This window comes from Ciona intestinalis, unplaced genomic scaffold, assembly GCF_000224145.3.
Source record: "Ciona intestinalis unplaced genomic scaffold, KH HT000105.2, whole genome shotgun sequence".
In the NCBI taxonomy this organism is placed as follows: domain Eukaryota; kingdom Metazoa; phylum Chordata; class Ascidiacea; order Phlebobranchia; family Cionidae; genus Ciona; species Ciona intestinalis.
The window spans coordinates 199463-224707 of NW_004190427.2; the positions used below are offsets into that span (position 1 = coordinate 199463).

General features: G+C 36.0%; 1 protein-coding gene across 3 annotated transcripts in view; it reads right to left on the bottom strand.

Moving 5' to 3' along the window:
• The window catches only part of LOC100175867 (collagen alpha-6(VI) chain-like), a 26106-nt gene extending 1507 nt beyond the window's left edge, over positions 1-24599 (bottom strand). For 2 of the 3 annotated variants that reach the window (XM_009863241.3, XM_018815837.2), the window contains exons 1-35: positions 22673-22785; positions 22129-22285; positions 17288-17376; positions 16731-16846; positions 16149-16292; positions 15788-15860; positions 15466-15542; positions 15055-15158; positions 14591-14693; positions 13980-14102; positions 13574-13717; positions 13122-13262; positions 12538-12656; positions 12196-12352; positions 11470-11632; positions 10745-10885; positions 10056-10246; positions 9038-9131; positions 8446-8589; positions 7753-7898; positions 7390-7575; positions 7022-7094; positions 6513-6680; positions 5969-6077; positions 5459-5623; positions 4686-4797; positions 4009-4129; positions 3269-3679; positions 2513-2629; positions 2125-2190; positions 1626-1761; positions 1234-1375; positions 915-1058; positions 525-716; positions 136-210 (exon numbers count right to left, since the gene is read on the bottom strand). In XM_009863241.3, coding sequence (XP_009861543.1) covers positions 136-210; positions 525-716; positions 915-1058; positions 1234-1375; positions 1626-1761; positions 2125-2190; positions 2513-2629; positions 3269-3679; positions 4009-4129; positions 4686-4797; positions 5459-5623; positions 5969-6077; positions 6513-6680; positions 7022-7094; positions 7390-7575; positions 7753-7898; positions 8446-8589; positions 9038-9131; positions 10056-10246; positions 10745-10885; positions 11470-11632; positions 12196-12352; positions 12538-12656; positions 13122-13262; positions 13574-13717; positions 13980-14102; positions 14591-14693; positions 15055-15158; positions 15466-15542; positions 15788-15860; positions 16149-16292; positions 16731-16846; positions 17288-17376; positions 22129-22285; positions 22673-22751 — 4722 coding nt within the window. In that variant the 5' untranslated portion in view covers positions 22752-22785. Of the gene's footprint in view, positions 1-135; positions 211-524; positions 717-914; positions 1059-1233; positions 1376-1625; positions 1762-2124; positions 2191-2512; positions 2630-3268; positions 3680-4008; positions 4130-4685; positions 4798-5458; positions 5624-5968; positions 6078-6512; positions 6681-7021; positions 7095-7389; positions 7576-7752; positions 7899-8445; positions 8590-9037; positions 9132-10055; positions 10247-10744; positions 10886-11469; positions 11633-12195; positions 12353-12537; positions 12657-13121; positions 13263-13573; positions 13718-13979; positions 14103-14590; positions 14694-15054; positions 15159-15465; positions 15543-15787; positions 15861-16148; positions 16293-16730; positions 16847-17287; positions 17377-22128; positions 22286-22672; positions 22786-24456 lie in introns of those variants that run through there. The other variant, XM_018815838.2, reaches the window with a different exon arrangement.
• Between the last annotated feature and the right edge of the window lie 646 nt (positions 24600-25245).

A 25245-nucleotide genomic window follows, 5' to 3' on the forward strand; every position in this document is an offset into this window, starting at 1 on the left:
CACGCTAATCACTACGCCGCGTCCCCGGACAAATATTAAGTATCGCTTTTTCTAGCTTGTTTTGCGTAAATGTTAAAACGCAGCTGAAATTCTATGACTCAACAAAATATGTTCTTTAATTTCAGTTTTAATCACCTCTGCAGATTTTCTTTCAGGCAGACATCCACATGTGTCTCTGGTAGAGATCCTGTTGGCTTGCACACGAGAGCACTAAGACAAATATGCAACACAAGTTATACAACAGCAAAAAATAATGTTTTACCAAAAATTTTGCGCATAAAGTTTACAGATTTTATTTTTCCTAATTTGTGCATTTTGAAAATATTCTACTAAGATAAGCTACATTCTACAACATTAAAAAAAATGCTGTGGTAAACAATTTTATACAAGCAATCTTTATTAGCATATTACACCACTGAGCTTTAGTGCTTTATTTTAAAACTTTAGCTTTGAACAACGTTATAATAATATTGCTTTATTTTAAAACCCTTGCTTTTAAAAAAAAGACATTAAAAAGTAATTACCTTTAGTCCATCCATCTCACAGCACTCCTCTGCATCATTGTCTCCACATTTCAAAGTCAAATCTTGTACATCGACAGTACTGGTTGTTTTACCTGAGCCAAGGATTGAGATTTTGGTGTCTTCTAAGTTAGGCATGGTTGAATTGAACCTCATGGCGGTTGGAGCTTGCTGGCAGTCAATCATTACAGTTATCTGTAATATAAGGTGGTTAACACAGTTGTTTTTAACCAGTCATGTGGGTTGTAGTATGATTTATGTATGGATGTCAATTTGAACAGCCCATTAGTGACCATTGGGTTGGAGTAATTCCTGTTTTGCCTTGCCCAAAAACACATATTTTGTTTATTATTATTTAGGTTTCTATTAACACAGGTTAAAATAACACTTAACCTTGTTTTGTTCAACCAGAAGTTCCAATTTGTGAAAGGATCTGTCAAATAAAGATGCGACGAGAGGACCACTCAATGCTACGGTTTGTAGTCTGGTGCGTGAGGCAAATGAGTAGCGGGAGACAAATAATGATCGATTAATTCCCTGCGTGAAAAATAAAAATGTAGTGAAAAAAAATGGTTAGACTAGTTTTTGAGCCAAAATTATGAAACTTTATAAAATTTGTTTTAGGAATATAGTGGTTTGTTATATGATAGTTCAAATAAAATGTGTTTTTAATAGTTTAAACATAAAAACTTTTACTTTTTACTATACTTACATTGAAAGAGAGTGAAAACATAATGTTGTGGGTTGAATCAGCAACGTGAAGTAAACTCCAGGTGTCTTTAATAGTTCGACCATGCATTCGGAAAATAGCTATTAGAGAAAACTCGAGTGGAAGACCATTTGGTAGTAATGACCTAAATAAAAATAAGACAATGTCATGTTTAAACGCAAAGAGAAATTGCGCATTAAAGGCTGTATTCATATTAACATTGTATTCTTTGTCGGTCTTATATGATTAATGCCATACTTATGTTTCTTTGATTTTTGGAAATAAAAAAGTAGATTAAAAGAGATTTTAAAATGCACAAAATTTTTTTTTACTTATCTAACTAAAAAAATTAAACAATGCCAAACAGGAATGAAAATAGAAGAAATAGATCTTACTGCATTGGTTTAGGTGGAACTTGTCCTTTTCGAATTCGAACAACTTGTGCTGTGGAGTGAGTTCCGTGTCGTCTTCTGCTTCTTCTGGATGAAGATGGAATTCGACTTAGACCCATACCGTCTAACACATCTACACCTGTGGATGATTGAAACTGAAACTCAATTTTTATTCACCCCTTTTTTATTCACAAAATGAACACAAGACCATGTTATTGAAGCAATAAAGAGAAGGGAATTAACAGCAAAATAACAGGGTGGTAGAAACAAACCATAACTGTTATTCACCCTTTTGAAAATGACCACAAGACCATATTATTGAAGTAATAAATAGAAGGGAATTAACAGCAACATACAGGATACAAGAAGCATTACAAAAAGTACAGTGGAGTAAGATGAGACATCATTAGCACCTAATTCCCATATAAAAAGGATGTACACAGAGTAATAGTGGAGCATATACACAGTTTTACACTACTTATATATATTGGCATGAACTTACCATTACTTTTCTTTCCATCTCTTCGCATACTGGGGCATGTAGAAGCACTACCAGTAACAATTACACCTGAGATTAACTTATGTTATTCAACCTATTTTAATATCAGAGGAATAAATCTTTAAAAAATTTGGCAAAATATAGTGAATTTAAAATGGTAATAAATGGGCGTATCAATGTGACTGTACTTTGTCACACTTTAAAAGTGGTGATTGATAACTTTGAAACAAACTTTTATCTATTTTTTTATTTGCGATTAATAAAACGGGTTTACAGTATAGCATTATACTTTTAAAAAAGGGGATTTAGTGGGACCATCAAGTTGTTAAATTCATTTTAATGGAAGTAAACAAAACAGTAACTTTTTATGTTTTTTTTACAACAAACTAACCTGGTGGAGTCCTTAATGTAGCAGCTACAGGGCCAAGGGAGGGAATGAATAGATTGCTGTCAGACCTTCGATTGTTTCGACGAATTTTGGGAGAGCGTAAACTGATTCTGTTATGACCTGTTACATAAATTTAAAAGAATACAGTAAATGTGTGTAACAGAATTTAGTTTATAGTTTCGAGGACAAGATTTAATCTAGTTTCTAAAGATAGGGGTGGCCTTGTATTTGATAATGTATTTGTTCAGTTTTTTTTTTTGTAAACGTTTACTATTACTAAATTGATTTTTTTTAGCAAAAAGTCCTGTAATGGTACAATTCAAAGGTCCTCACTCATACACAAAAGCAGAAGTTTAATACATGAGCTACTCTGAAAGACTATTCAAGCTTTATTATTAGCTATACAAGAAAACCATACCAAGTTGTACCAATATTAAGAACTGTCTGTAATATATTCTGGGAATCTGGCGCTGATTTATTGTTCATAGAGTTGAGCGATTTTTGTGTAAAGAAATTCAGTAAGGATCTGGTGCTACGAAAAGGTAACAAATAGATTTAATTTCGTCTGTTAGGTTTTCGTAGTACTAGACACTTACTGTATTTCTTTGCACCGAAAACATGCTGCAAAAACGTAACAAAACGATTCGAATTTTGTCTGTTAGGTTACGTAGTACCAGATCCTTACTGTAAAAGACTGTTTGCTTGAAAAAATCAAATTTATACCGGAATACAAATTTACTTAATATTGTCATAACTTACCATCTGGTCTTGCAATTAAAGGAGCAGGAGCATTTGGTTGGTTGGACTGCTGCCCTGAAGAAAGTAAAGTCGACAAAGAATTTTGAACATTGGCGAGGCGAGTACGATCTCCAATGTTATTGCCACCATTTCTGGTCGAACCAGTGTTGGTGTGTGAGATACCAGCATTGGTACGTTGGTTTTGGTTGTTACGAGATTGGTTGGGACCATTTTGGTTGCGATTGCTGTTTGAACCGGGGATACCAGATGGAATTCGACTGTTTCGGTTTCTATTGGTGCTCGAGTCAGGGGTTCTGGAAGGGTTTTGAGAATTTTGGTTTTCATTCCTGTTTGGTTTTGATTCAAAGCTGGGATCTCCGCAAATTAGACGGGAAAGTCTGCCTTGAAAGATTCGCGTGGAATTGAAGTTGTCTGCGGTTAAAGAAGTGTTTGATAAATAAAATGCAAAATAATCTCCTGGTTATTGAAAGAACTGTAATCAATTCCGAAAATCTGACCCTGCTCATATAGCCGATCGATCTCGATAATGAAGATCGGGAAAGTTTACAAAAGCAAAAAGATAGGCAGTTTTGGTACAGCAACAGTTGTGAAAACATGCTAATCCGGCTAATGGATAAAACAGAAAAAGAAATATTGTTTAAGATAAAAGGCGTGACGGTTACACCATAAATATATAGTGTAAAGTATATTCAAAAAATTTATGTTCAGTTGCAAACTTGCAATAATACAGTAATACCTACTTGCATAGAATACATGGTCAGAGTCAGGGTTTGAAGCTAAGATTCCAAGTTCTGAAATATCAGACTGACCGACTCCAATTGCAAATATTCTCCAACCTTCAGAATGTAGATTACGCACAGCCTGCAATTTAAACAAAATATTTGCAGGCTTGGATACGAAATAACAGTAAAAGCAGATTCCAATAAAATACTAATCTTTTCTACATTGCTGTAAAGCAATGTCTATTTTTTCATTTTTTGTTCCGTGACTCTTCAAAAACAAAATTAGAAATAGCAGAAAAGGCATGTGAACTGAATTGCTGTCATTAAATGTCTGTGCAAAATCTTTGCCAAAAACTTTTATATAAAATAGTTGAACGTAGTTGCCAAACCTGGGGTAGCTAGCTACACTGAATTTAATTACACCTCTTTTGTCAATATTCTTTTTTATGTGGGTGAAGTCCTTTATAATGACAAACTATGGAACCTGAGATTTAGGTTAGGGAGATTTTATCAGTAAAAATCTTACTGAACTATTTTACAGGGGATTTTATTAGTAAAGGAACTGAAATCTTTTACATAAAACCTGAGATTTAGGTTAATAGATTTTTCACATGAATACACATATAATCTACCTATGCTTCTCTTGCATTTTCAAAAGTTTAGCCTTTATGGCTATAGGCCTATATATACAATACCTGTTTAACTTCGTTTCGATCCTGGGGTTGTCCATCAGTTATAATAATCAACAGTTTAGTTGCGTGCAGGTTTTCCCTTGTTGTGGCTCTTGCATAGCTCTTTGAAACATACCTAAATATGAATTACATGATGTATTGTAATTTGATAATTTAAGAAGTATTGTAACTGACTGTAGTAAGCAATTAATATTTGTAAGCACAATTTTAAAACACAGTTGTATTCACATTGAAAACAGCGAGGCTTAAATTAATGGTTTGTTAAAATTTAAAAAGCTGCCTGCAACAATTTAATTAAAACCATTTACTTCGGAAGTTTTAGGAGTATGTAAAAAAACAAGCTAATATTGGTCAACTAAAGCTGGCCAGCTTTTACTAAAACACAGGAACTGAAATACTAGTGACATTAATAACAAATGAAAACCATATATATATAGGACATTATTTTCTGATAAGGTCTTGCCAGATTGCAGACAAAACGCCGGAAATACACTACGTTTTTTAATTCAACTGAGCCGTTGGAAAATTATTTATGTTATGCCCGGTAGTACAAGTAATAGACAATTTTTTTGTCGGAAATTCACTACACTTTTTATACCAGTTTAGCTGTTGAAACATTATTGGCATAATGCCTGATAGCAGAAGTAACAAAAGAATTTTCGTCGTAAATACACCACCTTTTTATACCAGTTGAGCCATTAAAAGATTGTTAAAATTATGCCTAATGGCAGAAGTAACAGAATATAAATATAAAAATGGACATGCATTACACTCACCTCAAAGCTCTAGCAGTGTATGTGTCTCCAAGCTGCCATTCCACTTGTCCAAATGCTTCTTGTAAAGATTCCTTGTCATTATATTGGCCAATAGCTATGTTAGTCTTAGGTCTGGTGGAATATTGTATCATGCCAACACGTACTGCATCAGGTCCTATTTGAAACCTGGAAAATTAAAAAAAAAGTATTTTTAAACATAATCTTAAAAAAACATCAAATTTTGACTTTTTGTTTAATATATAGTCATTAAAGTCAGGACCATATTTGTACATTAAGAACAAATTGAAAATTACAGAATGGTAAAAAAGCTATGAATTATGTTGAGTTTATTGGTCGACTCTGGGCTAACCAAGCACCTGACATGCATAGTTGGCCTTGGCTTACTCTGACAAAATAAAATGACAAAAATAGGTACCAATATAATTATAAATGATATAGGCTACCCGATATACAAGAAAAAAATATTTTTTTTTAGAATTTTTTTCGATTTTAAATTCACACCAAGCTCACTTTTGTGTCATGTTCTGCATAAACGATTTTATGATTCCCCAACTTTCATGGCCGACAGAGGTTGACCCGTCAACCAAAAACATGAGGTCAGTAGCAGTACGTGCGCAGTCTATAAAAATGTTAAAAATGTTTATTTTTAAGAAATCATGTGAAAAATAGGTTGTATTTTTAGAAGCCTTTTATAGTATAAAACTGTAATGTTTGTAAGTTTTTTGTGTCATTTTATTTATTTGGATTTTGTCACAGATTTATAACATTAAAATTTGTAACATTAAACATAGCCTGTATACCACAAATTTTGCTGCCATACAGCAAGACTTCATCAGGTACAATAATGTTTGTTATTAGCAGCCAGCTTCCACTATTTTTCTAGAAAAAGTAATATTTATCCCAACAAACACCTTTATTTAGTTTTTAAAAGTACAGTTTGGGCCTATTGGACTATTAGATATGGGCTGCAACAGAAAAGTGCATCTCATTTATTCTGTACTTCACAGTTAGACCTGTACAGCACCTTACAGTCACATAATAAAAAAACACAAACCTGGAACCACTTTATTACAAACTCTACGCAGAAGACCACTTTGTATAGTTTGAATTGCATCAAAATTCCTCACATGGTAAATATTGGGCGATGTGATTGGTTCAGATGTTACCGCGTTCAGTTGCCCCATGTTGGGACGCCCAACACCTATAGCGTACACAGCAACCCCTACAATGAATAATTTGTATTGACCTAGGAAATGAAATACAGTTATACTGTATGTGTTGGTGTATAGTAGGGTGGGAAGATGGGACACGTTTAGCACATATTATCCAAATATGCCGATTGTGTTCTAAACAATTCAGAACTGTTCATAAGAGTCATGAGGATTCAGTTTCATAATTCTTTGAATGTTTTTTGTTTGCACTACTAAATTGGACGAGAAAATAGAAAGAAAAGGTGCCTCATCTTTCCCCAACCGTGCAAAAAATCTCCTTAAGGACTAACTATAGAAAAAAGCTTAGCCGCAACAAATAACAATAAAAACACAACTGAATATTCCTACATACCATCCCTATGTAGTTTACTTGCAGCATCTAGAACACCATCTTGAGCATTTCCATCGGTAAGTACAATGAGCACCTGGTATTGAGACATAATTAGATACAAGTGATATTTGTTTAAAACAAATGATATTTCTTCACCTTCAAAATAACATACATGGTAACTCGTAAAGCTGGTACGAGGTGTATGAAACAGAATACCTATGTTATAACAACTGTCGTTTTCCGCCAACCCGTGACTTATAAAATCATATATTTCAATATAAATTAAAATTCAATTTTTAGGTTAACATGTATGTTTATATTCTATGTAAAAGTTGACTAAATATATTTATAAACTTTTCCATTTAAAACTATATAAAAACGTTTCCCACCTTTGGAACACCATTTCTGGCGCCATGTCTCCCTGAAAATCCAACTGTTCGAACATATTCCAATGCTGATCCTGTGTTAGTGTTTCCTGCAGCAAACTCAATGCTTGATATGGCAGCCAGAAGATCTGCCTTGCTATCATAATCTCCAATATCGATTTCTGAGCGGACCCTTGAAGAATACTGAACCTGTAGAAAGATAAGTAATGTGAAATAAAATTGCTCGACTGTGCCATAGCATGGAATTAAATTACTGTTATATAGTTCATAATAGTTTAATTCAGTGCATTACTGTTTTTTTCCATATTGGCCTTTTAAAACAACTGTTCAACAAAAACAAAAATTCAAACACCCATGCAAGCTCACCACGCCTATCTTGGTATTATATTCTCCGATCTCAAATTCCCTCACAAAGGAACCAATCCACTCCTTCGTGGTTTCAAACTCTCTAGGTCCGATAGAATTAGAGCCATCAATAAGGAAAATGAGGTCCATTTCTGTTTCCGCGCATTCTGTGTTGAAAAAAAGTTTTATTAAAAATAAAAATATATATACATGTGTGTATATATATATATATATATACATATATGTGTGTGTGTGTTAAAAACAGTTTGTATTGAATTTCAGGCACCAGTGAAGAATTCTCCAGTATGCTACAAATTAGGCTGATGGAAAGTGCTAGAGGTTGGTAGTTAAGGGGATAGGCGAAATTGGTTGTAGGGATTACAGGCTGGTGGTTATGTTTAGCAGCATATAACAAAGGATTGTTTAGCCCCACCAAATTTTGTATAGGATACATATATGACATGTCTTATAAATAGTAGTCATAATTGTAGTTTTTCTAAACGCACAAGTTTTAGAACAGGGTCACAGTTATACCACAGAAGTATGATAAGACATATTAACCTAATTCCAACATTTTTTAAGTAAGTAGTAGCTTTATCACAAGCTATATGTTTAAAAGAGATATATTTTCTGATAATTTTGTTTTCGTGTTCATTTTTAAATAATTCTGATTGTGCCTAGGGTGGGACAGTTCAATTTACTAAAGGTTCAAACCTGGCTTGGTCTCACGGCAGATATTCCGTACCAAGTCCCTTCTAAAGTTGTTGATTGCGTCGTAACTTGCACCCTCTTGTACGTGCGTCACAACAGGTTCAGAGCCAATTATTTCAAGGGCAGATCTCCACGTATTGCCCACACCTAAGGTAAACGAAATGTTCGTTAGGGAGATCGTGTTTTTGACCCAATGTGGTGGATACGCTTACATTATAATGTAGCAAACGTTAACGACAATTGCAATATAAAATTACCCACAAAGTTCCGTACGTGGCAACTGGTAAGCTGGCACGAGGCGAATGAAACAGAACACCCGTGTTATAACGACTGTCGTTTTCCAGGCACGCAAGGATAAAGCAAGTTACATTCATTCATTTATTTACTACAGGGTTAACCGATTTAGCAACGTTTTCCTGATTTTGTCAGTTGAGATTAAATGAATGCAACTTGCTTTATCCTCGCGAGACGGGAAAACGACAGTCGTTAAACCACGGGTGCTCATACATACTACTTGTTTGATTTTGTGTGTTTAATTTTAAAGTACACCATAAACGTCCGCAGATATACATACGACACTGCAGTAGCAATTTACCGATCGCAAAAACGTAGACGCCGCTCTCGTGAAGTTTTCGTGCTGGCGTTTCAATATTATCCGCTGAACGTCCGTCTGAAATAACTACCAGAACCTGTAAACAACACAAATGATTTGTACAACATTAATGTAACCGTAGGCGCCATTAATACACCATAATACACAGTTTCTAGTCTCAGATATTAGAGTTAAAGCCCTGACATTTTAAATGGCTTTACCCGGCCATTTTAAATTGGTATTTGAGAGATGTTTTCGCGACCTATAGCTGCTTCGCGACATATCCGGACTTCAAACACATGCTTAGTAAATCCATATACTTCACATTAAATCGAGAAGTCACGGGGAATAAATTATAAGGTAGTTTTGGTATTAAGCTTACGAATACGCTGTGTGTGGCAATGAAAAGTGCGGCTGTTTACAACTTGTAGAAAGGGGCCTTTATATAAATCGTATGAAGTTCGCATGCCAGTGGTTTTCGCTTTATTTAATATAGTATACGGCATCAAAGTAAAACATAATATCCCGCCATCTAACAAACATTATTTAAAGCGCGCAAAAACTTTTTTTAGTAGGGTGGGGTAAAATGGGACGTTCTCTTTTCATTTGGTAGTAAACAAAGAATATTTACATCATTTTATAACCATATCCTCACGACTCTAAAGATGGTTTTTAGTTGTTAAAAACGGGATCAGTAAACATGGGATATTGTGTGCTAACGGTATCTATCTTACCCACCGTATCCTACTATACTATTTAACAAGTCCGGCGCCGTGGCGTAGTGGTTAGCGCGCCTGGATTTCCAAATGGATTGTCCAAATTATCAGCCATACATAAAAATATGAAAAAATCTCCCAAAAAATAATTACCCACGAAGTAACATACATGGTAACTCGTAAGCTGGCGCGAGGTGCACACCCGTGTTATAACGACTGTCGTTTTCCGGCCACGCGAGGATAAAGTAAGTTACATTCATTCATTCATTCATTCATTCATTCATTCAATTAACAAAACCCCTTACTTTTGGCGCTCCGGGTCTGGCGCCAGATTCCTCAGTGAACCCGTTTTCTCTGATATGAACAAGAGCCTGGGCCGTTAAAGTCGCTCCACCAGCAAACTCCATTTGGTCGATCGCATAATCGATCTCTCGCTTTGTCGAAAACTTTTTGAAGTCGAATTCGGTGTTTATGGTCGACGTGTATTGGGTTAGCGCTGAAATATATGAGCCATTACCATTTCTTGCACAATATAAAGGGGTTGTCCAAATTGTACAGAAAAAAAACAACCACCCACAAAGTTACATACGTGGTAACCCGCAAGCTGGCACGAGGTGTATGAAACAGAACACCCGTGTTATAACGACTATTGTTGTGTCGCCACGCAAGGATAAATCAAGTTACATTTATTCATTAAAAATTTTAAGATATGACCCGTATTATGCTAACGTGATAATAAACATGATCTACGTAACTGGGTTTGGGCTGAAGTATATACAGGACTTCGTATACATGCGAAGGTATTTTATAGGCATGTATGTTAAAGCTATGTATTAATAAACCTACAACAATGGCATATCAATTTTTACACATGAAAACTTTTGCCAAGAGCCAATTTTCCAGTAGTCTGAATATCAAATTAGCCGTGAAATTTATGATCCTTCGTGTTAAATGACATTTGACGCTAAACTTAGCCTGAGGTATGGCGACGTACCAACTCTTGTCGTGTATTTTCCCACGTCGAACGACCGAACCACATTCTTGATCCAGGCCTTTACTTTTCGGAAGTTTTCGTTTCCGATACTACCCGAACCATCAACCATAAAATGAAGATCAATTTCCTGACTCGAACATTCTAGGAAACAAAGTTGATGTGATGTTTTTGTGTTATGTATGGAACGTTAAACCGCGTTAGGCACGATTCAACTTGTGCTGTGTTTTACCAAAACTTTCGATACGCGGCAAATAGGTCGTCTACATATTTACCATTGTTTTTACACATAGATCATTTACGTTAATATTCGCTACAATAAAAAACGGCATAGTACTGAGTTGTAGGATGGATATCGCACTTATACTACCCGATGTTTCCCAATCGTGTTTTACCAACGCCCAAATGCAATAACAAATAAACATTATAAGCTCCATCCTACTACATTAAGCATAGACTTTTTTCACCAGATAATTCAAACCATAAATTACATACGTGGTAATAACTCTAGCACGAGGTGTATGAAACAGAACACCCATGTTATAACAACTGTCGTTGCCCCGCCTCGCGAGAATAAAGTAAGTTACATTTATTCAGTAAGACGCTATTATTCAGTGTTTCCTTGATATACCGAAACAAACGCACAAAACACTCCTGAATGAATGAATGAATGAATGAATGAATGAATGAATGAATGCATTTAATCTAAACCATATAGGTATTCTCACCTGGTTCAGCCTTGACGCAAATCAACGACACAAGTTTGCTTTGCATTTTCTGTATGACATCAAACCCGGCTGCTTGAAATACATGATCTTCCTTTGAGACCAACTGACGAAGCTGGCCTGGTCTTGTGTTACCAATACCGAACACGAGAGTATGTACACCGGCCTGTAGGAATTGGAAATTTCAATCGTTAAACTGGTAGATTCAAATATCTGACCAAATGATACAATTTTTTTCATCTACACTTTAAGTATAGGGTGGAGTAAGATAGGAAGTGTTTTCGTTCTCATTTATTGTCCAATTTGGTAGAAGACAAAAAATACTTATACGGAATTATAAAACCCTTTACTTACGACCACACCATAATAAAGCGTTTAAGAGTTTAAAACACGATTAGGGAATATGCAATAGTATATGCTTACGGTATATAACCAAAGGACATTTTGCAATAGGCTTTGAAAAAATACGTTTTTAAAATACTAGGCCTCTTTTAGACAGAGATAGCCACCATAAGTAGAGCTATAACGTTCCTAACCTCGGAGTAAAGTTGGTACTATACGTGATATGTATACGATTACGACGTATATATGGTAAACCATGTATATCTAACAGAAACCTCAATGATTTTCTCAGCTGTTATTGCCTTTGAGCAAATTATAGCTAACGTACTTTCCATTAGCACTAACTATACCATTATACACCAATAAACTTCGCACGTAGACACGCACCTCTGCTGCAGACGCGGTTGCCTGGGTGACGTCATCTTGGGACTGGCCGTCGGTCAAAGCTATGAGAATTTTCGGCACATTTTCCCTGGAGTGCGTGAAGACCTCATTCATAACAAACTCTATTGCCCGTCCTGTGCTTGTAGATCCACGACGATAACTGTACATTAAAAATGTCAATAGGGTTCGCGTATTATCGAAGTTATACTGTATTGGTCTATATTGGTATAAAAAAAATCAAACGCGCATGAGTGTATGCTAACCGCTGGTACAAGGGTATAACGAATAATCAAAGCGAATGTAATAGCTACAAAGACTGAGCCTATTTTCGGTCCAATCCTTTACCGTATTCTTTGGATTGCTTGCAAGGTCGCTTGGGTTGTGGAATGATCGTTCAAGCCAAATTCAAGCACCGGCCTGTTGGTGAACTGAACTACTGCTACCCTTGTGTAATGCGGGCCAACCTGTGGCAAAAACTTTCTTTGTTTAAGCTGTAGGGACTGGATTATTTAAAGCAGTGTTTCCGACCTATTTTTAGCACGTATGACGCAAGTTTTGATATTGCAAATAAACAAGACGGTATGGTTATAGAAAAATAAACATGTCTTTAACAGAGATATAATGTTGACTTTAAAATTTTTGATTTTTTGGCAAAATTAGACATCTGTCTATTGCATGTATCATAGCGTTTAAAATAAAGTATAACAGTCGGGACAGTCGTTGAGAAACACTAGTTTAAATATCAAATTGGCCAACATCAAAGTTTGGTGGTGTTTGCGGCCGTTCTATACTTTTGACTGAAGTTTAATCGCCTAGGGAATATGCAAGTCACTAGACACGTGCGCCAAATAAAGTTTAAAAGCCTCTAGTTGGCGCAGGCAGAAAGACGTATTGAAGCGGTTTGTGCCAGTAATAGATAAGTTGTTTACCTGAAATGCATCGACTATGCTTTTGAGCCAGCGCTTCAATTTCTCAAAGTTGTCGAAGCCAATTGAGGTCGAACCGTCGATCAAGAAAACCAGTTCTGCAGTCGCTGCTGGACACGTTTGTTCGGCGTCGGTGCAAATACTCTACCGTTCAAAGATAGCTGTTATATCAATCTACTGAATTCCTTAAGTAGAATGAGAGAAATTGGGACGCCTATGCACATATTCTCTCATGTTTTAATGCCATTTTAACTATTTAATAACAGTAATTGGCTTTAGCGTGCGCTATACAGTCGTGAGAATACTGTAGAATAATCCGTAACAAGTGTATTTGTTTATCTACAATTGTAATCTCTCATCAAAATCAATGCAATATTCTTGATTCGGACCAGTACTTGAAAGCAGATTACTTAACAAAAAAAGTTTTTTTAAAAAAAAACAACAGTTTAACATACCTTTATGAGGCCGCGTCGTTTCAGTTCAATGATGTCAAAATTGAGAGCCTCGATGACGTAATTCTTGTCCGGGTCCGAAGCAATGACTTTGATTTCTTCCAAACTGTAATCTGCCACCCCCACTGTGTACACTGTTACTCCAGCCTGCAGACATTTAGTTAAAACGCGTTCGTAAAATATTTATATAGGTAATTTGCTACAGTAGGGTGGGGAAGATGGGACACGTTTTCACACTTACAGAATTATAAAACCGTATGCTCACGGCTGCAACAGACCGTTGGTAATTGTTTAAAACACGATCAGGATATTTGGATATTATGTGCTAAATGTGTCCCATCTTTCTCCACACTGTTATATACAGCTTTCACGCTACTGTATTTAGTGTAAAATATTTACTATATAGTACCTCATGCACACGGTTGGCAGCCTCTACAACCAGATCAGGTTCTTGTGCTTTACCATCTGTCATTACGATTGCCAAGTCAGGTACATCTGGACGATCTCCGTTTGCAGAAGAATAAATTTCATCCTAAAAAAATAAAGTGTGTAGTTGAATGAATGAGTGAATGTAACTTGCTTTATCTTGGCTTGGCCCGAAAACGACAGTCATTATAACACGGATGTTGTTTCTTACACCCTATATGCCAAAAAACAATCGCCCACAGAGTTACCACGTATGTAACTTTGTGGGTGGTTGTTTTTTAATGACTGACAAATTAGACAACCCATTTATAGTGACCACTGGGTTGAAGCAATTGCCGTCCAGCTTGCTATTTATCGTAGAAAATCATACACTTGTGTTGGGTAAAAATGCTTTGTATTATAAAGCATTTTTAAACATATATGGATTAAACACGTTAGTACTTCTTAGGCACAAAATAGTGTTTAAAAATAATACCATGTTAACGCTTTGAAAAAAACACAGGTATTTAACAAGTATAATTTGAAAAAGCTTGTGCATAAGATTTAGCTTTTACGAATTAGGACTTGTTTTAACGAATGGAACATATTTATTACCAGCATGTATGTCAGAGCTGCACCGGTGTGTGTGTCGCCCATAATATAATCCATGTTATCTATCGCATCCAGTACTTGCTGTTTTGATAACAAATGTCCAAAACTGCAACAAATAAATGTATTTATAATATGTGAAATCATCAATATAATACAATATGTGATCGATTAGATATACACATATATAGTAGGGTGGGGAAGATGGGACAGCTTTTCATTCTTTTTTCTCATCTCAATTGGTAGGAAACAAAGAATATTTATAGAATTATATAACCGTATCCTCAGTCCTCACGACTTTAAATAAGAGCGTTGTTAGTTGTTCAAAACAGGATCAGGAATTAGCGGACATTACTTGTTAACCGTATCTATCTTTCTCCACAGTACTATACACTGAGGAACTAACAGAAAATCTGTTTCGTTCTCGAAAATAGCCAAATAGACTCGCAAGAAAACCATGCAATTTTTACTTGAATTCTTCTTGTACTGAGGTGCTGTATTGTACAACTGCAACACGTGTCTCTTCTGGCCCAACGTCAAACGCCTTCACTATTTTTTTGATCCATGCTTTAACCTGTGCAAGTTTGTAAAACAAAACGTTATAATACTGATCATGGTATGTTCTGTATGACGACAGTCGTTATAACACAGGTGTTCTGTTTCGTTTCATAAACCTCGTGCCCGCTTACGAGTTTCCACGTATGTTACTTTGTGGGTGATTATATTTGGGTGACAACACTCATTCTTGCTAACACGAAAGGTGGGCTACCTATACAAGCTATAACCTTTATAAAATCACTGGTTTAATTATTTTAGATGTAGAGTGATAACACCCATGTTTACGAATACGTTTAAGTGTGTTGGTATCTATTTTATATTACCTTCATAAAGTCGTTGTATCCTATAGTTGAAGAGGCATCTATCACAAACGCAAGGTCGTGTTTCGATGTTGGGCATTCTGAAACAAATATGAGCGTTAAAAATGCACAATATACATGTAACAGACGAAAATTAACGTGGGGTAACACGGGATACCTTTAGCACATATTATCCCGTATTTCCTAATCGAGTTTTAACAACGCACTTTCAGAGACGTAAAAATACGGTTCTATAAATATTTAATTATTCTTTGTTTACTACCAAATTGACGGATAAAAAATGTGCCAGATCCTATTATATGTATATATAGTCTGCATATATTACCTTGTACAGTTTGTTCACACACCGCGGACACAAGTCGTTCTTGTAGTTGCCCGATCGAACGAAAATCCTTCGCCTTCATTTACACAACAACATAATTAGAAAAAACGGTACATGCAGTTACATTCATTATGTTACTCGCGACAGTTTGGGAGTTCTATCACGTTTGTAACTTTATGGATCATTATTTTGGGTTTTTAGGGACAATTTAAGAACCCATAAGAAACGACTGGGTTGGAGCAATTGCTGTTAAGGGTCTTGCCTCGAGGACACATACGCCTACAAAGGCGGCAGCGTCGTGTCTCGAACTTGTAACCACCGAGCTATACCAGGTTCGCTAACCACTAAAAAACTTGACCAATACCATGAATACGCTGCTCTGATCTTCTGCCGCAGCAACAGATATTTGACGCAGTTCCTCCATTCGTTCATGTGACATTTCGTCACCAATTCCAACTGCGAATGTGGCGATGCCCGATGATCGCAGAGATGTGGCGGCTTCGTTAACCTGAGCATATGTTTTGAATTGAATTGAACATACAGCAGTGTTTTGTGGGTATTTTACGAATTGTTTGAATAAATAAATGTAACTTATTTATTCTTCTGTGGCGGGGCAACTAGAGTTTTAATATACGCATGACATAACGAATGTACGACGCGATTTTGATTTTAAACGTTTTGGTTAAAAAAAACATATTTAGTGTAACATTTTTAAATGAATCGTTACACGCACATAGGCTGTCATTTGTTTTGAAACGGACTATAGAAATCCGTGTTTTATGAGGCCATGTAACAGTGTTTTTATACATGGAAGATCTTTTGACTTGTTTTAAGAACTGTTGTTTTACTGTTACTACCAGTTCTTTCGCTTTTGTAAACTTTTCCGATCTTCGTTATCGTGACCAAAAAAATAAAATATATCTTTCAATTGACTCAGACCATATACCTGATCCTGACTCCGGCCGTCGCTCAAAACAATTGCAACTTTGGCAGAATCCTCCCTGGCTCTGCTAAAGACGCTCTCGATGGCATAACGCAGGGCAAGTCCCGTCTGTGTGTTACCTACAACGTGAATTATACGAAAATTACATTGTCCATCAAGCTAAAACCAGCACCAAAGTAAAAAACATGACTGAAATTGCATATCAGTGTTTTCAATTGGTTTGATTATGGACATTTTAATAATTATTCTATAGTATGAAACTAAAATGTAAAAAAAATGATATTTTTTTACAAAACCTAAAAAATTCCAAAACTTGCTCTAGAACGACGGGACGTGAACAGTATAATGATTAACATATTATTATTTAATCTATAAAAATGAAAATACCAATAAAACAGTGATTTTATGATTAAAAATATAACAATTTGCTTTAAAACGTTCAGATTTTTGATTTGGTGAGTTTTTTTTGTGATGGTTTAAATAAATCTAAAAATGGAAAATTTGCTCAAAACGACCCAACGTGAACGTTATACACAGGGTAAACATTGACAGTGCAATACCTGACATGTACTGAATAAGATCAATTCCTCGCAGAACACCAACAGCGCTTGAATAAGTGTCAAGGTCAAACTCAGTGCGTGGGTAGGAGCTGAAACCGAAGGTAAACAACTGATGAGATTAACTTATGCGGCCTGCCAAGCTTACTAATGGAAGATTCGTGGTTATACCGCAATCGAATCAACACGGGTGTGCTGCCCTAGTAACATAATGCTGTACTATATAGCACGACTCACCGTGGGGTAAGATGGGACACCTTTAGCACATAATATCCAAATATATTGATCGTGTTTTAAAGAATTATCAACGGTTATGACAGTCATAAGGACACGGTTTTATAACTTTTTAAATGTTCTTTGTTTACTACCACATGGGACGAGACAATAGAACAAAAAAGTGTCCCTCAAACCCCCAACATACTATATTATGAGCAATGTATTACATAGGCAATGTATAAGCAAATGTATTATATTATATAGCGTTGTATTATATAAGCGATGTATAATGTAAAGAGGATTGTGGTCAGATTAAAGAAGGTCAGTGGAGTGAGTGACGGAATTAATGCTTCAGATTAAAAAAAATTACCCACCGAATTACATTCGCGGTAATGAAAACATGCTCCATTTTACAAAATCTACTATACGGAAAGCAAAACAGTATAGTAATTTGTGTGTTTTACATGCATGACGCGAATTCCTGCGGTTAGACCTAAGTATACTCAATGTTGTTTTTACGTTTGCTGTAAAGTCGCAGTAAATATTGGGAAGTTGCATTTTAGTGTGATTATGTTCCATTTTGAATACACACCCGATCCCAGAAATAACAAAAACTTCACGGCCAATTAGCAAAATTAGGAAACGGTTGAATAAGTTTAAGCCATCTTGACATTTCCTTTCAACGGGGTGTGGTGTTATAATAGGGTTATGAATGCCTATGTATATTATACCTATTTTGTTGGTAAACGAAAGACTATATAAACGAAAAAGTTTAAAAATGAAAAATATTCATCACATGGCGTCATATTAGATGGGGACAAAATATTTCAGTCTTACCGCTGTACGAATTGCGCAAATAATTCGTGTGCAGCCAAACAGTGTTAACTTGTGTGCCTTAATGTTAAGTCGACGACCGTAAAGGTAATGTCATTCTGCACCTGTACAAGCGTTGCGTGGTGGGACGCTGAACTTACAGAACAGGGAACCCTTTGTGTTAATATTAGGGGTAAAGGCGGGGGTTCGGGGGATATACCGACAAATTAATCCAGAGTGTGTAATAGGGTTTTAACGTAGTATATGGTACTGTGGGGTAAGATGGCAAACCGTTATCACGTAAAACTTATTCGCATTAATCGTGTTTTTAACAACGCCATCGTGTTTTAACAATTAACAACTCTCTATTAGTGTCGTGAGGAAACGTAATATGATTTATTTCTTTACTATAAAATGGGTCAATAAAAGAGATTAAACATGTTCCGTCTTACCCCACCCTATAAAAACGATTTAAAAAATTGACGCAAAATTAGCCTTTCAGTTCCATAAATGTGGCTGCTATTTTAGGAAGAATGACCAATTCCATTCCGAAGGGTAGATACGCGAGCAGGAACCGTTTCAAAATATTTTTCGGAGGCAAATAAACCACACCGGAAAATATTTCAATAGGTATGATGAAAATGGATGTCATTTCGATGTCTAAACCCCGCTATTTGTCATTGCAACTACAGAGTATTTTGCTTAAAAACGATCTTTATATGAAACGGTGCCAAACAGGCGTTTCATTGTGCAAAGAAAAATGTTAACTCTTAGGGGTGCAGGATATTCCAAAACAGCCACTTAGAAACACGCGACACCGGCGGTGGCCAGATGCTTATACGACTTTGATCATGAATAGGCTATTTGAAGAGCCGGGATTTTCTGGGTGGCAATTTAAGATTTCCGGGCCCGGTATGCAAAATCATAGCGGTCGCGCGAAAGCACACGTTTTGACTTTTTGCTGGTAGCAAATATAGTGAACTATTGTTTAAGCCTGTGGCGTGGCGTGTAATGCCGTAAGTATACGCCCTGTAACCCTGTATAGGAAATCGGTGGAAATGTTAGTTTTAAAAGCTGGCGGTTATATGCTTAAAACACGAAGACAAAAGGTTACTGTCGGCGCGTATTCACACATTCCTTAAAATGCGAAACTGAAACCAGTAATTTTGCGCGGCTCGAACAGCCAACGGACCACGTATTCTATAGAGTTGCGTGCTCAAAACGGGTAGCTGGTTCGGTGTGTAAATAAGCAAAACCGAAAGACTCATACTCAAGGTGCTGTCGGTGCGTTTCGGATCAGTGAAACGACAACCGACATCAGAAGAACGTACCCGTCACGCTTTCACGGCCTATGACGTGCACCCATGTTTCCTAAAACACGATTTCCTACCGTTTGAAATTGAAATAATGTTTAGGTGGAAATTTTAACATTTGCAATCTAGAGTTATAATGTGGACCCTATTCAAAAAGCGTAAAAAAGAAGACCAATAAATATGCAATTAGCATAAACAGACATTGAATAACTGAATGAATGTAACGTATTTATCCTCGCGTTGTTGGGCAACGACCCACAGTCGTGAATAACATGGGTGCTCTGTTACACACACTTCCTTTCCGCTTACGAGTTACCACGTATGTAGAGTTGTAGGTAAAATTACATTTAATTTTTAAACAACGTAAGACTATTTGAATGCATGTAGTTTTGACTGCACACGTTAAGTTTTTCCAAAGGTAGACCTAGATAATAAAAAACACTCAAATACTGTTTGTTATTGCGCGAAATAATATTTTGCACCTTTCTGTTACGTCATGGGTAAAAGCACGTGCTGACATAGTAACTGCGCGAAAAACAGACAAACAGATTAGATTGTATCTCGAGAAAGCAAAACTCATCCGTTTTAGCAATCAGATAGTAATTTTAAAAGCAAATTTAAGTAAGTCTAAATTTAAAAAGATTGTCGAGGGAAAATCTTGTTTTTTTCATTGAGAAAAGAAGTATTTGTCACGAACTGGACTTTGATCTGTTACAGTAATACACATAGTTCTAGTAATGTGTGGTTAACGTCCAATTAGGAATTACAAATTGTATAAAATTAGACCTATTTAATCTTAAATGTAACATTATTTATAGTAGAATGGGGGAATACGGTACATCTTTAGTGCATAATATCCAAACGTCCCGGTTTTAAACAATTAATAACTGTGTATGGGAGTCGTGAGATTACGGTTTTATAATTCTTTGAACGTCTTTGTTTACTACCAAATGAGACGAGAAAATAAAACCAAAAGTTGTCCCATTTTCCCCACCCTACTATATATAATATTTCATAAATGCCTGAAAAACTAGTTAAAACTGTATTTACAAAACGTATTAAAACATATACGACTAATTAGTACTGTATTTAATTCTTATCTGTCTCTTATTGTGTTTTAACAAAGTGGTAACTGGAAATGTCACCGCGGTGGAAAATGTTGCGCAGCGAAAATACTCGAACCACAATAAGACCATTAATCAAACGGGGAGCTTTGACAGACCATCAGTGTATACTACAGGTGCTATAGAGAGCTGCTGCAATGATATTCGGTTTACTCAGCCTGTTTAACCCCGCGGTTAAGCCTACCGATTTTTAAAAATAGTTGCTAGTGGTATATATGTATACACAGGGAAAAATCCAAGGCTTTTTACACATATGGTACGGTGAGGTAAGACGGGATACGTTTTCATTCATTTTTCTCGTCTAATTCGGTACTAAACAAAGAATATTTATAAAAAAGAGTTGCTAACTAGTAAATATACGACTGGAAAATTTGGAATATTATTTGCTAAATTTTTATATATTACAATACTATACAAACGTTGAATTGCAATCATATGTTGCTTTTATCTTAAATAAACTTATACCAAGTCTTATTCAACGACCAGTACCCCTTTCCAACGTATAGGAAATCTAGTTTTGGCCAACATTTTACACGTTATTGTCTCGGGACTCCAAATTAACACATAAGAGTCAGTTTCCGTTTAACGTTGCCTCACCTACCAAACATTCGTCCAAAGAAACTAATCTAATTTAAAATGTTAATTTATAATTGGCAGTTGGCACCGTTAAAAAGAGAAAATATCCTTAGAAAAAAAGGCCTCAATGGACTGCTGTATCGTTTTCATCTGTAAAGCCGAATTTTATGAGCCATTTCCATAGTATAGTAGGGTGGGGAAGACGGGTTACTTTTAGCACAGAATATCCAAATATACTGGGAGTCGTGAGGACACAGTTTTATAATTCTTTAAATGATTTTTTGTTTTCTACCAAATGAGACGATAAAATAGGATAAAAAGTTGTCCCATCTCCCCCACCCTATACCGTATATACTTCAGTATTATGCCTATACCGTGAGTTTAAAGGACAGCTGAACAAAAGGTATTGAGTGTATTTATACACACTAACATGCCCGCTGTACAAATTAACGTACGTGATAAAAATTCATAACCGTGAGCCATTTTTGAATTCCTTTACTATATATTAACTTCAAGCTCGTATTGAGTTCATACACTTGTGCTTACTCTCGACTTACAGGCTAACCCATTTCTCTCCTTACATAAAGCAGATAGGCGGCCATTGCATTTAAAAAGTTGAAGTTGTAGCTTTTTATGTTATATACCCTTATCATATATAAATCTCTAACGGTTTAATGACTACAGAGGTTGTATGCGTTTTATGTTTATGTGACGGTCCTATACCGTTATTTACACTAGTAGAAGTGTAATTTACAAGCGACTGTAAGTTAAATTAGTTTAAAACATAAACACGCGACTGTACCTGTACTGTACCACCGCCACACGTGTGGTGTCTCTTGAAATGTCAAAGTTGAGGGTCATGTTATGGACCCATTGCTTTACAAGGAGAAAATCTTCTCTTGAAACACTACTGGACCCATCGACAAGAAACACCAGCTCCAATTTGGTAGTGCGGCAACCTGAAACAAACATTTTGATTTTTAGTAAAGATATATATTGTAATAAATATAAAATCGTATCGTCACGACTCCCATATAGACCGTTGTTAATTGTGTGTGACTTTCCCCCCATTCTATTATATATGGATGGGATATAAATGGTTAGTTTAGTTGATACCGTATAACACCGAAAATAATTTCATTTCCGGCAATTTTGAAATCGTTAAAACAAGGACCGTTTTAACCCAAACTACTATATTTAAAAAACACAACACATATTAGTAATATTAACTGTTGCAGTTTCGTAACACAAAGCAGCACCCGCGATGTATAGTGCATTAAATGCATATATATATATGTTAAAACACCATCGTCTAACGGCGCCACGACTGTTATTATATTACTAACCTGGCACACCATCAATGAGTTGCGCATTGCCGCCGAAGAACAGAAAAACAACAAAAACTATGACGCCTAAAATACGCATGTTCTTTCAACGCCTGCAAAGCTAGCATGTTAAAAACTTTTGCTTAATAATACTACCTATGTTACCGCCCACTGAGAGGCTGGGTTACTGACGACTGGGGCTGAGCTTTGCGCTTAAGTAGTGCGTAGCCTTTTTCCCATGCAGACTTGTGGTATTTGTACGAACGGAAACGTAAGGTTATGTAAGGGCACGCGAACGTGGTGTAGCCGCTCAGCTGCTTTCTTTACTTAGCAGTAAGTGCCAAAACTCGCCTAAAGCCGTATTATGCGCTTCGGTTAATTGAACTACTAACAAATGCATCAGCAGCGGTCATGCATGTTTCAATTTGTCGAAAGGGTCAACAATGCTTGGTCGAATTACAGTACTGTACGAACCAAATCATTTTATATCTAAATTCTACAGGTTTTTATCAAGCTAAATCATAAATACAATTACCAAGTTCATTTGGAGCATTTTGCATGCTGTAGGTTTGTTCGTGTATTACAACTGCACAGTTTATTTCAGTATTCGTATTAAATCATTGTGTATATATAGTAGGATGGGGAAAGATGGGACACTTTTTTAATTATTTTTTTCGTCCCATTCGATAGTTGAAAAACCATTCAAAGAATTATAAAACCGAATCATCACGACTCCCATAGACCACTGTTAATTGTTTAAAACACAGGATATTTGGATACTAGGTGCTAAAGGTGTCCCATGTTCCCCCACAGCACTATATATGAGACTTGGTGTTTTATTTGGACAATGCAATACTGAAAAGCCAGAAATATGCTGAGCCGATTTTACAAATGCGGAGCCAGGTTCCAAAGTAAAAGAAAAACCTAAACACAAAACCTAAACACATTTAGCATCTACAAAACTAACGTTTTAACTTTTAACGAAGTACATTGTCTGGTCTCTATATTTCTACATTACGTACAGTGCATTTTAATTTTGATTTACAAATAAATTACCGAAAATTCATTAATAAAACAAAACGGTCACTTAAGTGCGAAAGCAATTATTTTTGGACTTTTACAACAGTGTGGGAAGTTTTCTATTGCCAGTAGTTACGCTCGGTATGCCTTTTATGTTATTGGGCCAGTGTCTATTTACTGGGCGTCTAAATGCAGTTATTATGTCTGTATGTTTTATTGCATTGTGGCGGCTGATGACGTAACAATTCGAACAAGTCTTCGAGGTGACGTGTTAGGAAAACCCGTACATATGAACTTACATATGAACTTAACGAACTGAAATGACTTCAGCGAGTAACTGTTAAACAAAGTAATATTATGGTCTTCCATAACTTCAAAAGACAATGTCGTGTTCAGCCTAACTTACTACAAAGCTTAATTATATACTTCAGGGTTATAGTTTCTCTGGAAACCGAACTTTTTAAAGCCAGATACTGGTGTACGAAACAGTGTAAACGTGTATACACGTAACTTATTTATTTCGCGTTGTCGGCAACGTAAGTCGTATAATACGGTGCTCCGACTGATACAGCTCGTGTCTGCTTCAACTTTGTGAGTGATATTTCAATCTGATTTAAAATTATAAACCGTATATCGGCGTATCTTCATGACTCTCACATACCGTTGGTAATTGTTTAAAACACGATCAAAATATTTGAATTTTATGTGCTAAAGGTGTCCCGCCTCCTCACTCTATACTATATATCCATCTTAGTCTTTACATATTTAAAAGACAGACGACTCACCTGTGATGAATTCTTTGTAAACACTGTCATATCCGCAGTAACGTTTTTGGTTGTATGCAATAATCACTCTAAAGGTATTTATAAATCGTTATCTAACTTTAAGTAGTCAAACTATTCCATCGTTGTCCTATAACATGTGCTAAAACATTTTAGTTAAAAACTGTTAAAGTTATTGTGGACCACACAACAGTAAATCCTAAAATAAGCAATTGGCAACAGTCCTATCAGAAAGGTACTGAAAAACAACCACGAAAAGCAAAAGCGTGGAAAAGTTTCTGTAATTACGTTTTGCGGAAAAAACGCCGATAAGGTTTGGCCAGAAGCATATAACCACTGCTTAAAAATGTTTGCGAAGCGCGCTAATAACACAAGAAAAAAAACAATCTAGTTTGTCCTTTAGCACTAATAAGAATTAATGTACTGAGCCATAGGGCCTATGCATCAAGTACGACTGCATAGCATTAAATATGAACTTGTTAAAATTAATATTATTTTATCGTGCCGTTTTAACCCGTAGGCCTATGTAGTACTGAGGGTAAGATGGGACACCTGAAGCATATAATATCTAAATATCCTGTTCGTATTTGAAACAACTTACGGAGGTCGTGAAGATATGTTTTTTACTTACCACCAAATGGGACAAGAACATAGAATGAAAAGGTGTTCCAACTTCCGCCCCCCTCCTACTATACGTGCGTTTTGTTTTGACCATTTTGCCTTTGTATCGCTTAGGTTTGTATTACACCAATTCAAGCAACAAAACTCTATGTAACCGAGCCGCTAACTAAT